Source organism: Chenopodium quinoa, unplaced genomic scaffold, assembly GCF_001683475.1.
Source record: "Chenopodium quinoa cultivar QQ74 unplaced genomic scaffold, ASM168347v1, whole genome shotgun sequence".
Taxonomy (NCBI): domain Eukaryota; kingdom Viridiplantae; phylum Streptophyta; class Magnoliopsida; order Caryophyllales; family Amaranthaceae; genus Chenopodium; species Chenopodium quinoa.
This window is the reverse complement of record NW_018745000.1, coordinates 4,468,653-4,481,357: the sequence shown is the minus strand read 5'-3', so window position 1 is coordinate 4,481,357 and position 12,705 is coordinate 4,468,653. Positions and strand designations below refer to the sequence as shown.

The 12,705-nt window shown below is 34.6% G+C and overlaps 1 protein-coding gene across 2 annotated transcripts; it reads left to right on the top strand.

Annotated features, from left to right (window-relative positions):
* Positions 1 to 2,466: 2,466 nt before the first annotated feature.
* Positions 2,467 to 8,357, top strand: LOC110707517 (protein FAR-RED ELONGATED HYPOCOTYL 1-like). Of its 2 annotated transcripts, none has more exons than XM_021885530.1 (4): positions 2,467 to 2,657; positions 3,161 to 3,246; positions 7,231 to 7,794; positions 8,153 to 8,357. In XM_021885530.1, the coding sequence occupies exons 3-4, from the start codon at positions 7,251 to 7,253 to the stop codon at positions 8,224 to 8,226; spliced, it is 618 nt and encodes a 205-aa protein (XP_021741222.1). In that variant the 5' UTR covers positions 2,467 to 2,657; positions 3,161 to 3,246; positions 7,231 to 7,250; the 3' UTR covers positions 8,227 to 8,357. The 2 variants fall into 2 exon arrangements, with proteins under 2 accessions (XP_021741222.1, XP_021741223.1); XM_021885531.1 differs by having other exon boundaries at positions 2,467 to 2,662.
* Positions 8,358 to 12,705: the final 4,348 nt, after the last annotated feature.

The following is a 12,705-nucleotide window of genomic DNA, read 5'->3' as shown; positions in this document are numbered from 1 at the left end:
TAGTAACCTTTATTAAAACTTGTATAATGTTTAATGGTATTGTGAATTTAAAATACGACGTTATGACCCTAATATTAACATAGTGACCTTTATTATTTTCATTGACGAGTATATAAAATATTTCATCAAAAAGATTAACCTCTTATAGCCTATATATTACCAAAATGACTTTTATTTCAACATCGTGACATTTTTTATTATTATAGATTCCCTTTTTATATTTATAAAACAACCATAGTTTCTCTTATGTTAGTGGTCCACAATAAATTAGTGTGAACCAGATCCATTTAAAAATTTGTATCCTTCAAAACAAGTTTCGTCCTCGAAACTTAAATAGAAAAAGAACTTGCTTGTAAATTTGAGAGAGAGTAAAAAGCAAACCAAATTTTGCTATATAAAATATATAGATAGAGTACTAAAATAATAGGGGTATTACAACGTCGCGATACGTGGCAATGCACCGTGACACTGCACCAGGTTATACGATGTTATACATGGTATTGTACGTGACACAATGTGAGTGGTGTGATCTAGGGGTCTCTGGTATGGGGATCCTATATCACCTTACTTATATCTCCTTTGTGTAAAGACCTTTTCGAGGCTCTTAACAAAGGTGGCAAATGAGAGATTGATTCATGGTACTCGGCTTTGTAGGGGTGCTCCCTGGGTTTCCACTTATTTTCCAGTGATGACAATATCCCGATCCTAGATTAGGGTGGGGCACATTGGTACAAAATGCGCATCAAGAGCCAACAATTGTCCTCACAAACCAATACAAGTCCTTTTGGCGCATTTTGTCCTCACTCATGCACACCCTGGGAAAACTTCTCAGGAGGTCACCCATCCCAAAACTACTCTCAACCAAGCACGTTTAACTAAGAAATATTTTTTACGAGCTCCCTAAAATAAAGATGCATCTTGTTGATATGAGTAGTATATTAAGTTCCTTCAAAAAAATCATGAGTGGTATTACAAACAGTATTAAATACAAGAGAGCATGTGGACGCTATAGTCCTTGGGATACCTAGATAGCCGGTGTACTATTTCGCCCAAATATTCTAAAAGGTGGTGATGTTGATAGTAAATAGCTTAGGTTGTATTATTTGAACACACTGATAATAATACGGATTATTTTAAGCAAATTTTTACAAAAAAAAATGTAATGTACAAGGTTTGAAGTTTTGAGCCTTAGACCACTTAGGTCCTATTCTTTTGAGCTTCTAGTAGAAGAGAGCAAATGTCAACAATGTAGAATATGTAATAGCATAGTAGAGCAGAGCATAACATATTTCAACAGAATAAAGCAAAGCAAAACAGACATTAGCAGCCTAACGAACTTTAAAGAAAAAGATCTTTAGACTTTAGTCTCTTACAGTCTTACGTACGATTGTATGAAGCAAATTTGGTCAAGTTGTGACAAATAGAATTACACAAATTTTTGTATGTGGTTGGCTACACGGTGTGGCCAGTGACAATTATTATTATTTTTTTATTATTTTTTTTACAAAATACCACAAGTCTTCTCTCTCTTCTTTTCTTAGCTTCTTCTCCAAGCCAAACCACACATTACTAACAATCATATCTCTACTCGACCCATTTTCTCTCCCCTCTTTTCTTAGATTTTTCTCCAACTCAGACCACACATCACCAATAACCATATTTCTACTCCACCCATTTTCTCTCTCCTCTTTGTCAAATTGCTACAATTAAAGCCCAAAATTGTAGAAATTGGGTGCCAAAGTGCTATGAAAAATTGCAATTAATTAACCTTAAGATTATCAACAACATTTGAAGTAGTGAAATTGATGAGAACCAGAGAAATGTGAGCTCGTTTTCTTCGTGAAATCATTGATCGAACATTCTTCGTAAAAAATTCAGCAATAGAAAAAGCAATAGTAATATGAGTAGATTGTGGAGTATTTGTAGGGTGCGACTGGTTTGGTCAGGAGTTACTTATAGGGTGTTATTGGTTTGGTCATGGGTTACTTGTAGGATGTTACTGGTTTGGTATGGGACTTATAAGCAACTCATACAAGTAATCCTTGAAAAAGTAACTCATACAAGTAACCCCTAAAGTAACTCATACAAGTAACTCCTAAATAAGTAATTTATACAAGTGACCCTTGAATAAGAAACTCATACAATTAACCCTTAAACTAACCCATACAAATAACCCCCGAATAAGTAATAATACAAGTAACCCCTGAATAAGTATTCATACAAATAATCCCAAAAAAAAAAAAATACAAGTAACCCTCGAAAAATACAAATAACCCTAACAAAGCCAGTAACCCCTATAATTTGTACTTATGCACGTGAATAGCAGTTCCGTTATGCGTACATCTGAGTCCATTATTTTTACTGACTTGGCAACAGGCCATACCAAAATACTGTGGTAGAATTAATCTCAAATCCCAAAATGTTTGTCCCAAAAAAATCCATAAATCACATGGTATTCACGTGGGAGGGACTGAGGGAACAGTCCACTAGATATCGTAACTTCGTAAGCAACCTTCAGTATTAACAAGTAGTAATCCACCATTATCGAAATTCCATCAAAATCCCCAATTTCTCTTTTCTTCAATTGCTAGCTACATCTTGGTTTTTGAAATTCAATTGCAGAAGATAACTGTTTACTTAAACTCCAGATTCACAGGGTAGGGTGAGCTTAAACTTTTACTTTTTTATTTATTTATATTTTTTTTTATGCTTGTGATTTTGATTTTCGTTGAATTATTCCGGGAAATAGGTTAGTACTCGTGCGATGCACTAAAATATTTGTAAATATCTTTTGTTCGTAAGAGAATGTTTAAACTCATGTGTGTATTACTCATATTAAAGATTTTACATAGTACTAATCACAAAATGGTTTTTTTTTTTAAAAAAAAAAAAAACTCAATACAAATGGAAAAAAAAAATGTTTTATCAAGCAAATTCAAATGGAAGTGTTACGAAATATGTTGTAGTATTGCAATAAAAGTGTATGGATCAGTAAATAATCATAAGTACGAGTAATTTTATATGGAAAAAGAAGAATTTAGAATGATTTTGTCATATATATATAATGGTGGTGTCAATTGATTTGGTTTTAGTACTTCGTATAAGACTATTAGTTATAGATTTTCCAAATAGTTTGTATTGAATTATCTCTATTATGCAGGGTTTAAGGTGATTTGCGGCGAATTTGATATCTTTGAATTGTTAATTTAATCTCAAACAAGCATACATTCATGGCAGATTACAGGGGTAAGGTTTTGAATTTTGATTATTATTCTGAATATCTTGTTATGTCTCTTGTTATGTTGTACGATTCCTTATGAAGATTCGTGTTAGCCAACCCCAAATCATTTTGGGAATTAAAATTTTATTGTTGTTGTTGTATTCTGAATTATTATTATACTCTTTGTTATTCATCAAAATTAGTATGTATTGCTTTATATTTCGTTTCCTGGTTAAGAAAAAGGATTTTTTGAGTATTCATTCTAATGTGGCATTGTGGCTAACTAGATAATGGCAACAGTATTTCAAAGCATGATATTTTGTGATTATAAGACATAGGATTTTATCCTAAAAACAGCTCACTTTATTCGTGAAAGTGGTCTAAAGCTTGTATATTTAGTGCTATACTATTGCCATCATACCTCACTTAGTCACATATGACAATTGTGTGGATGCAAACTTTCTGGAGGGTATTGCAATACATGAGTATATAGATGCAGTTTCGGATGAAGTATGTCTTGCATAAACTGAAATTATACTGAGGAGGTTGGGGGCACAACTACTATGAAGGATTGAAAAGGTGACTCTTAATGTGTTAACTACTATCGAGACTACAACCAACAAGTACTGTAATTAGCACAAGTATCGTCCTCTCTCCCTGCCTTCTAACAAAAATTGAAAAGGTGACTCTTAATGTGCTAATATTGTCTATACAATCAACATGCTTTTCATTCTATCATGACATCGACTAGCTACCTTTACAATATTAGTCTTGTGCACATCATTTATTATGTCGTTTATAGGTTCGTGTCAACTAAGTGAAAGCTTAAACCAGCATGTATTCACCAAAGGGCTGTACCAACAGACATATGTTGTCTCTGTAATGGAATACAAAAAGAGTTCATATGTTTATAAAATGTGGGGTTGATCTAGGTTTTGTCTTATTAAGTGAGAGCACTCTGATTAAGTGGTATGAGCTTTTAAAGTTTTGTGTATGAGCAGCTGATGCTTTGTAGATTCCATTAAACTTATGGGGTCGTAGGTGAAATTTTACATTAAATTATTGTTTGTCAACTTGGAATTGAAGTTATTAGAGTGGTGCTGATAAGACTGAAGAACTTTCTGTGAAAGTTGAACTCATCAGCTTTTGATTCTGCTGTCTTCCAATAAATTTCTGATTTCAAGTTAAATGTTCATCATAACAGCCTCTTCATATAATCTTAAAATCTGCTGAAAATTATGGAATGATATTGTATGTATTTCCTCTTTTGAGTATGAATAAAAAGGTTTATATTGATAATAATGGAGGTCCCAAAATGCAATATGGCAAATAGGGACGGAGAGACACTATTGACTGTTTGCTTTAACAAAATGAACATGCCAAGCTGTGTTATGTGTCTGTGTCTGTGTCTGTGTTTTTGTGTTTGTGTTTTTCGATTATTTCCTCTGTTCATCCGTGCTAGCGCATGGTATACATGTAACATGTATACTTAGAAAGGAAAAATAATACTCCGTAGGAAAGACAGAAGTTTTTTTTTAAAAAAAATAATGGAAGTTACTCAAAGCAGTCAAAGGGGGAAAAAAAAATAAAAAAAATCATGAGTTGAGTATTGAAGTTTTGGAGAAACCTCATTAACTGACTCTGTAATTATAATATAGATTGTATCATGGATGGCTATTGTTTCCATCTTTTACCTCAGTTTGAAACTAAGTTGCATCAATTCTTGCTTCATCCTTCATCAAGGTTAATTATGAGTGTGCTTTTGTAGTGCATAGTGGCATACACATACCCTCTTTGCCGGTGTTATCCCTATATGAGCTGGGAGTGTGAAACTATAAAATATTGTTGTAGATCTTGTAAGGTATTTTGTTTGAGACAAATTATGCCATTTATGAGTTCATTGTGTAATGGACTCTAATGATTTCTATTTGACCTTACCTACAAAATCTGAAAAGTTCCCGTGTTTATAATGAAGGTCATGGATCAAATAATACAAAAGCTTTATATAAAAGAGCTTTAAATCCTATTGCAACAAGGCTATGCTCTCAAAAATCAAATTCCTTATTAAGGTTTACCAACATGTTGATATAAGAACCAGCCTCTGATGCTACAAATGCTCAACAATTCATTTCCCCTTAACCTTTTTTTTTTTTCCAAGCTACAAATGCCTCAACTTTCCTAGATGTGCCCTGTCAACCCCAATTGCAGATAGACTCAAACACCACAAGGAGAGCCCCGGGGATTTTTCTCTTACTTGGGAATTTTATTTTTCCAACTGACAGGAATCACAGGACTCTATTTCAATTCTTCAAAATCTTCTTTTTTCCCTGGTTAAGTTTTTTATCATGGAGTGCCGCTAAGCTTATCTGAACCACCACATCTCTTTTTTGTCACGATGACATCATTAGGAGCTTCTCTTAGACTAAAGTCCTTTCTACTTGGAACTACTCCGTAATTTTTAATATGCAGTAGACTGAGCCAAGCACTTAAATGGCTGTTGCTAACATGCTCTTGGATATATGATCAATGTTCTCATTGTTTTGCCTCTAGACTAGTTCGTTGTAGCTTATTTGGAAATTGTCAGGTGTTTTTGTTGTTCAAGTACTAGCTATCATGCTGGTTTGATGAGATGTAAAATCAAGCAATGGAACTTGTGAGCTTTCTAGCTTGTGGTCTAGGGATTGTTTATGCAAAATCATGTTGATATTTTTTTTTTTGTCCAATATAATCTTTGACACATTCTGTAGTCATCTTTGTGTTGCTCGTTTCAGTAGGCTTGCGTGCGTCTAAAAAATGCTCTTTAAGCACTGCTGACTCCCACATTCTTGTATATACTCCTGAACATTACTGTGTGTCTCATAATAATTTTCAGTTCATTAACATATATAAGAAAAGTGACAAAAACCACCTTCAAGGGGTTATGTTTTCCAGGGTTCCTGCAGTCTTTCTTCACTTTTGGAATCCACCTTTTTTTCTATTTTATTTGGAAGGAAAATTTGATGAAAACCATCTTATAAAAACCAAGTTTTGTTGAAAACATCTTATAATTTTTTTTTTGTCAAAACACACCTGTTTTAAAATTTATTTTGTTAAGTCCCACCTCTTCCCGGATTTCGCTCAACGTCAGAAACATGAGTTAATGGTCGGAATCCGGGAAGAGGTGGGACTTAACAAAAAAAATTTTAAAAGAGATGTGTTTCGGGACCAAAAAAAAAAAAAAAAAAATTATAAGATGGTTTTTAACAAAATTTGGTTTTTATAAGATGGTTTTCAACAAATTTTCCTATTTGGAAACAACTAAAGGATGGAGTTCCAGTTCATGGATTGAAAAAAGAATACAACTGGAAAGCTAAACATTGCTTAGCATTGGGGAGATGTCATCTCGGTTAGTACCTACATATGTGAAAATCTTGTCACTAATATTGGTTTTGAAGGAAAAACAATTGCTGGGTTATCTTAGTGATAATCTTGTACTTTTTATAGAAATTTAACAAGCTTTGAGGTAAAAATGTAAACTCAAAGGATGGAATTTGCAAAAATCAACGAAAGGAGAAAACAAAAGTTGGGGTATGAAACATATGGTTCACCATAATATGGAGTTTGCACAAATCACATGGATTTGAGGTAAAGTCATGGTGGGATATCGACAAAAGCCCTATCTAATTCTTTTTATTGAAGAATCTTGAAATTTGCTAAGGATGAATGATATGATAATCTGCTATTTTATGTTTGACTGAGCTACAATTTTTAAAGTCATAGGCCATACTGGCATACTGCCATATGATGGAAAGGTGAAAATCCCAGCACCTTAAATGTCTAAGATCATTTGAGGACATAGTTTTGTTGTTTCTTTCAACCAATTAGGTTGTCACGTTTTCGTAGCTTGTTGATTACACAGCTTGCATTTCTAGTGCTGTCCAGGCACACAATATTAACATTTTATGGTGCATATTCCTTGAGCTAAGTGATAGGTGTTTGGATTCTTAAATTTTCTTGGTTGTTTTATCCAGAGCTTCATTAAATTGAGAAAATGAAACTTGTTGGCTCCAACTTGAAGAAAAGAAAACAGTTAGCTGTAGCTGCTGAAGACTTTGGCCTGCCTGCTCCAAAGCATGTATGCTATGAGGCAGCTGACGAATCTGAATGTGGATCATTACGATCTGCGAATGAAGAGGGTGCAGAATTCCTTAACATGTTAGTTGAATCAACACAAGACAGCAATAGCTTTCCGGGAGGTTCACAGTCATCTACGGAAGTGGTTTTTGAAGCAGGTTTTCGAAAGACGGAATCGTATGATGAGGCTTCTACTTCCTGGGCTAATTCAAGACCAGTCACTTCTGGAATTGATTCCCTTTCACTAGAGAGTGGAATTTTCAATGCCAAAGGGGATGATATGGAAGAAAACCATCTTCCTCATCAGGAGAGTACTATTGGGTGGTATGATGTTGACTGTCTGGAGGAGTGCATCGACGCACAATATTATAGGGACAGCAAGGCACATGTTTCTGAACAACTTGAAGGGTTACTTTCCTCCAGTGGGATTCCATCGTCAGATAGGTGGATTGCTGATGGAGGTAATTTAGTCATTCTTTATAAGAGAAAACTTGTATTAAGTGTAACATGTTCACTATCTAATACCTTGCACATAACTCTTGTGTTTAAAGCCTTGGACATAATTTAGTAGAATTTAGCTTGAGTTTTCACCACTACAAATAAGGAAGAAAGGTTTGATCTGGATTCACACTTCACAGGAAATAACATGTTGGCTGTTTAGCCTTTACTCTTTTAGGAAGCACATTCTAGAATCACAATAGTAGCGGACTCTTATGTCTTACTAAATTTAATTTCAAAACTGTTAGTTTTCCAGTTACCAGTTTATATGTGGAGAACTTAAATATTTTATTCTAAAGACAACATTTCGTTTGGATGCAGAGGGAGATATGGGTAGACAGAAGCCAACAATAGATCAGGAATTCGAGCAGTACTTTTCGACACTTATGTTGTAAGAGATTTATTTCTTGTTGAGTTCACATTCCTGTTGTATGTGACCTGAATTTGTATATATATGTCAAAATTTATTCATATACTGCTCATTTCATATTGCTCGTAATCATTTTAATTCAAAATCTCATCTCTATATGTGCTAGATTTCATGTAAAGATTTCCGTTTTTCCATCACCTTCTCTCACATGCTTATACTTCCAACATTGGCTGTGCTTAATGATTAGCTATTACTTTGTAGTTGATTTTTGACAGGATTGCATGAACTTTTTTATGCCATTTAATTTATCAGCAGACTTAATCGAGGGATGTTAAAGGAATGCAATAAGATACAGGGATGTTCCTGTGAATACTTAATAACACCTATATTACATGTAAAGATACAATTATGAATACTAAATATATGTTTAATCTGTAACTTGAACATTCATGTCAGGGGGTTATAGCCGTTCTTCCCAACTCCTCTTTCATACATCCATCTCCCTTAATTTGGCGTTGTCGATGATAATTGGTCTTATTTTGCTGTATGTCTTAGTTCTTTTGAAGAACAATGCCGTAATCTCAAGGGCAAGAGTGAAACTCTAATTTCTTTGGTTAAATAAAGTGGAAACTGCTCATGTATTCTGGTACTTTGAGATAAACTAGATTGAAATTGTGCGAAGTTGAAGGGTTATAGCCGTTCTTCCCAACTCCTCTTTCATACATCCATCTCCCTTAATTTGGCGTTGTCGATGATAATTGGTCTTATTTTGCTATATGTCTTAGTTCTTTTGAAGAACAATGCCTTAATCTCAAGGCAAGAGTGAAACTCTAATTTCTTTGGTTAAATAAAGTGGAAACTGCTCATGTACTCCGGTACTTTGAGATAAACTAGATTGAAATTGTGCTAATTTGAAGGATTTACGTTTAGATTTTAGGTTTTATTAGTTAATTTATAGGAGTTTGTTTTAGATCTTAGGTTTTGTTTTATTAATTTGGCTTGGTTAACTTCAGTAGAACTTGCAGATTTTTTTTTTTCCTTTTTTCTCTTTGTTTGCATCATATGGGAGTATAATTATCCATGTTCTTCCATTTTTCATCCTTTTATGATTGCAGTTAAATAAATATTGATATAATTACAGTTAAATAAATGTTGTCCCTTGCCTTTTTTACAGACACTAAGGTTTTAAACACTGCTTAAGTGCTTATGTTGTGCTTTATTCTGCTTCTGCTTTTTGATGCTGTTGTACTGTATTTGTACTCCTAGCACCATTGTAAATTTTATGTTTTTGGGATGAAATTGTAATGTAACATTACAATCCTTTCTTAGTTTTTTGGGCATTTAAGGTATTTGTGAAGAGCAACTACCCATTTGACCTTGAGAAGAGAGATTGCTAGAGAACAATTCATAAATGTAACCATGTAGCGACTATAGGTTTGGTTGTTTGGGAAATTCTGATCAGTAACAAGCATTAATTTGTAAAAAAAAAGGTAATGTTTGGAGAGACAAAATTTTCCTTGGTCCTTATTGCACAATTCAGGTTGATGGCTCCTGGAATAGGGGACAAACACGGAGTATGTTACAGGCAAAGATTGTGATGCAGGCACCTTTGGATTGTCTTAAAGTGCCTGCAGGCTGAGGCTTCAGCTTGCATCATTGCACTATAGTGGAGTCTAGGCCTGAACCATTCCTGGTGTACTCGGACTGCACCACGCTATTCTCTATGCTTCAATACGAGGAACGGTGGCATGTTTATCCACTTGACCATAGGGGAAATCTGACGACTTGATGTGCTTCCAAAATTCCAAGTCTATAATATTCTGAAAGTTGATTTGAGATCAGGTATATAGAGCTCACCATATAGCTAAGTTGCTAACCAGTGTGGAATCTGTGAAGTAGATTTATAGCTAAACAATAACTTTTTAATGTTTTTACTAATGTTTCAATATATTTTTGAAAAGGCTCAAAGAGGCAAAGAGCATATATTCGAAATCAAAAGATCAGCCTATATCAAGTTCAGCAAGGGAAATGATACCCTACGGGAAATCATTTAAATACATATGCTCAAGGCCATTAGGTGGGACTTGTCTCGCCATTAAGTGAGCTACACAATTACCCGACCTCTTTACATGAAAATATATCAAACTCATTACACATAATGTTCCAATATATTTATAATTCTTTTATTTATTTATTTATTTTAGGCAGTGGTTATAGAGATTAACACTAGAGCCAATAAGCTACCCATACTTCCTGGCTTCCTGCACTCAACAGCTAGTTTATGGGCCTTATTGACTAAGTGTCTATCCACGTTTACACATACAGCAAAATCCCTTTTGCTGGCAGCTGTTATTATGTCCTTGATTAGGTGCTTCTGCTCCTCTTCCGCCTTGTTGGGGTCCCTTAACGCTTGGATGAGCTGTTTGGAATCCGTCTTTATAATCAGGTTGCCATAACTCTCCGGAATTCCCTTGATTGCTTTTAGGATGGCCATCGCTTCAGCCTGATTGGAAGTGCATGCATGAACTCTTGCCGCTTCCTTCAAGTGATGGAGATCATCAGATTCTGCTATGCACGCTACTGCTCCTATCCAGGAATCTGACTTTGCGAGGATTTGCCTCTTCCATGCCGCATCTATCTACACAGACTGAAATGCTGCTCCTGGATGAAACCTTCCCTACGCACCATAGCATAGGCTTGTCTTGGCTCCCTGGTGCATTCTGCACGTTGTTGTCCACAGCCACTTTGTTAGCAGTCTCCCGTCTTCGAACGCGCATCTGTGCAACATCCAGTATTTTGCTGGGGTTTACACTCACGCCTCTAAAATTGATTACATTTCTGTGTGTGTCCGAATGGACCATAAGCCAGCCACGAACATAACTAGAATCGAAGGGTCGGTAGGAAAACATCTCATACAGTAATTGGTGAAGTTAATCATCCATTCCCTGCAAGACAAATGAGAGGGGTTAGTGGAAAGGGATACCAAGAGGGGAGGATGCCCAAACCCTCTTGGAAATGTTACAGAAGCGGAACAAGGGATTCATGCTTTCCAAATCTTCATTACATAGAGGGCAATGTCTTATGTCTAGATGTTATAATTCCTCTTTTTGTTAGGTTGTATGTCGTAGGGAGGATGTTCTGAGCAATCTTCCATATAAAATGCTTCCAAACTGATAGAAGATCGGACTTCCAGAGATATTTCCAGTAGTTAGGTGCTGTAGGGTTCCAGTAGTCAAACATCTTTCTTTTGGTTGAGTAAAATAACTGGCACACTACCTTAAAAAGGACTCCCTCCGTCTCTTTGTTAGATGCCTATTTTTAACATTTATTCTTTACATAATAGAGAGAAATAGGCATCTAATTAAGGGACGGAGGGAGTAATAAAAACCACCGTTGTTTAATTAGAATTAATTACTATACCTACCGTTTCAAAAAAAAAAAAAAAATTCCCATTCTCACTTGTCCCATTTTGTTTTTATATACATTAAATTTGAACGTTCCCTAAAAATTGCTTAAATAACTTACCTTTACATTATATAACACTTTTTATGATGTCCACTTATTATTTTATTAAACTTTGTATTTAATGGAGTGTGTCAATTATTTCGAAACAGAGGGAGTATTTATATTAATGGTCAAACTAGTGTGTTGCAAAAGTGCTAAGTTTTACCATGTTGGTTATTTTGGAATAAAGTTGCAATACTAAATTCTCCAATAAGCCACTTTTAACACATTCAACCCAAACTTCATGCAATTAAGGGTATGTTCACATTTACTGAACTGAGCTGAACTTTACTGATTGGAGCTGAATTGATTGGAGTTGAGCTGAATTGAACTGAGCTGAAATGAATATTTTATGAGAGAATGAAATTAGGTTGAGTCTAGTGAACTGAACTGAACTGAACTGAATTGGGTCGAGTTTGGTTGAGTCTAGTGAGTCCAATTCAAGTCTAAATTATGTAGGTGTGAATTCAGGTAATTGGGTCGATTTTGACTGAGTCTAGTGAGTCCAACTCAAGCCTAAATTATGCTAAATTACCAAATTTGCATATCGTGTCCATACAAGTTAAAATCTTAAACGAGTTACTTTTCGAATCAAGTCGCGCTAGGCCCATTCCTGATATATTATAGGCTTGGGGGCAAAATTTGTATAAAGGCTCTCATATGTGAAACAATTATGTTGTCATGTACTTTGGATATACTAGGTGGCTTTGTACTGAATAAAAATAAAAAAAAAATAAAAAAAATTGTTTCAAATTCTTTGTTGTAAAAGCAATTTGAATTTAATCACATTCAAGTAAAGAGAAAACATAACCTTCAGATAGAGATTTAAAATTATTAAGACACACACATACAAAAATGAGGGAAAAAATTATTCTATCTTGAAATCCTATTAGAGAAAATTAACAACAACTAAATAATAATAATAACATGGGTGTCAACCATCCAACACTATGAACTATTCAAGATTTCAATCAAATTAAGGATGCAAATAGTTTTTAAA

Bases quoted from the DNA above. Each gene is read 5' to 3' on its own strand.
- LOC110707517 (XM_021885530.1), top strand. From the start codon at position 7,251: ATGAAACTTGTTGGCTCCAACTTGAAGAAAAGAAAACAGTTAGCTGTA. The intron at 7,795-8,152 runs GTAATTTAGTCA...GTTTGGATGCAG, and splicing joins TAGGTGGATTGCTGATGGAG to AGGGAGATATGGGTAGACAG.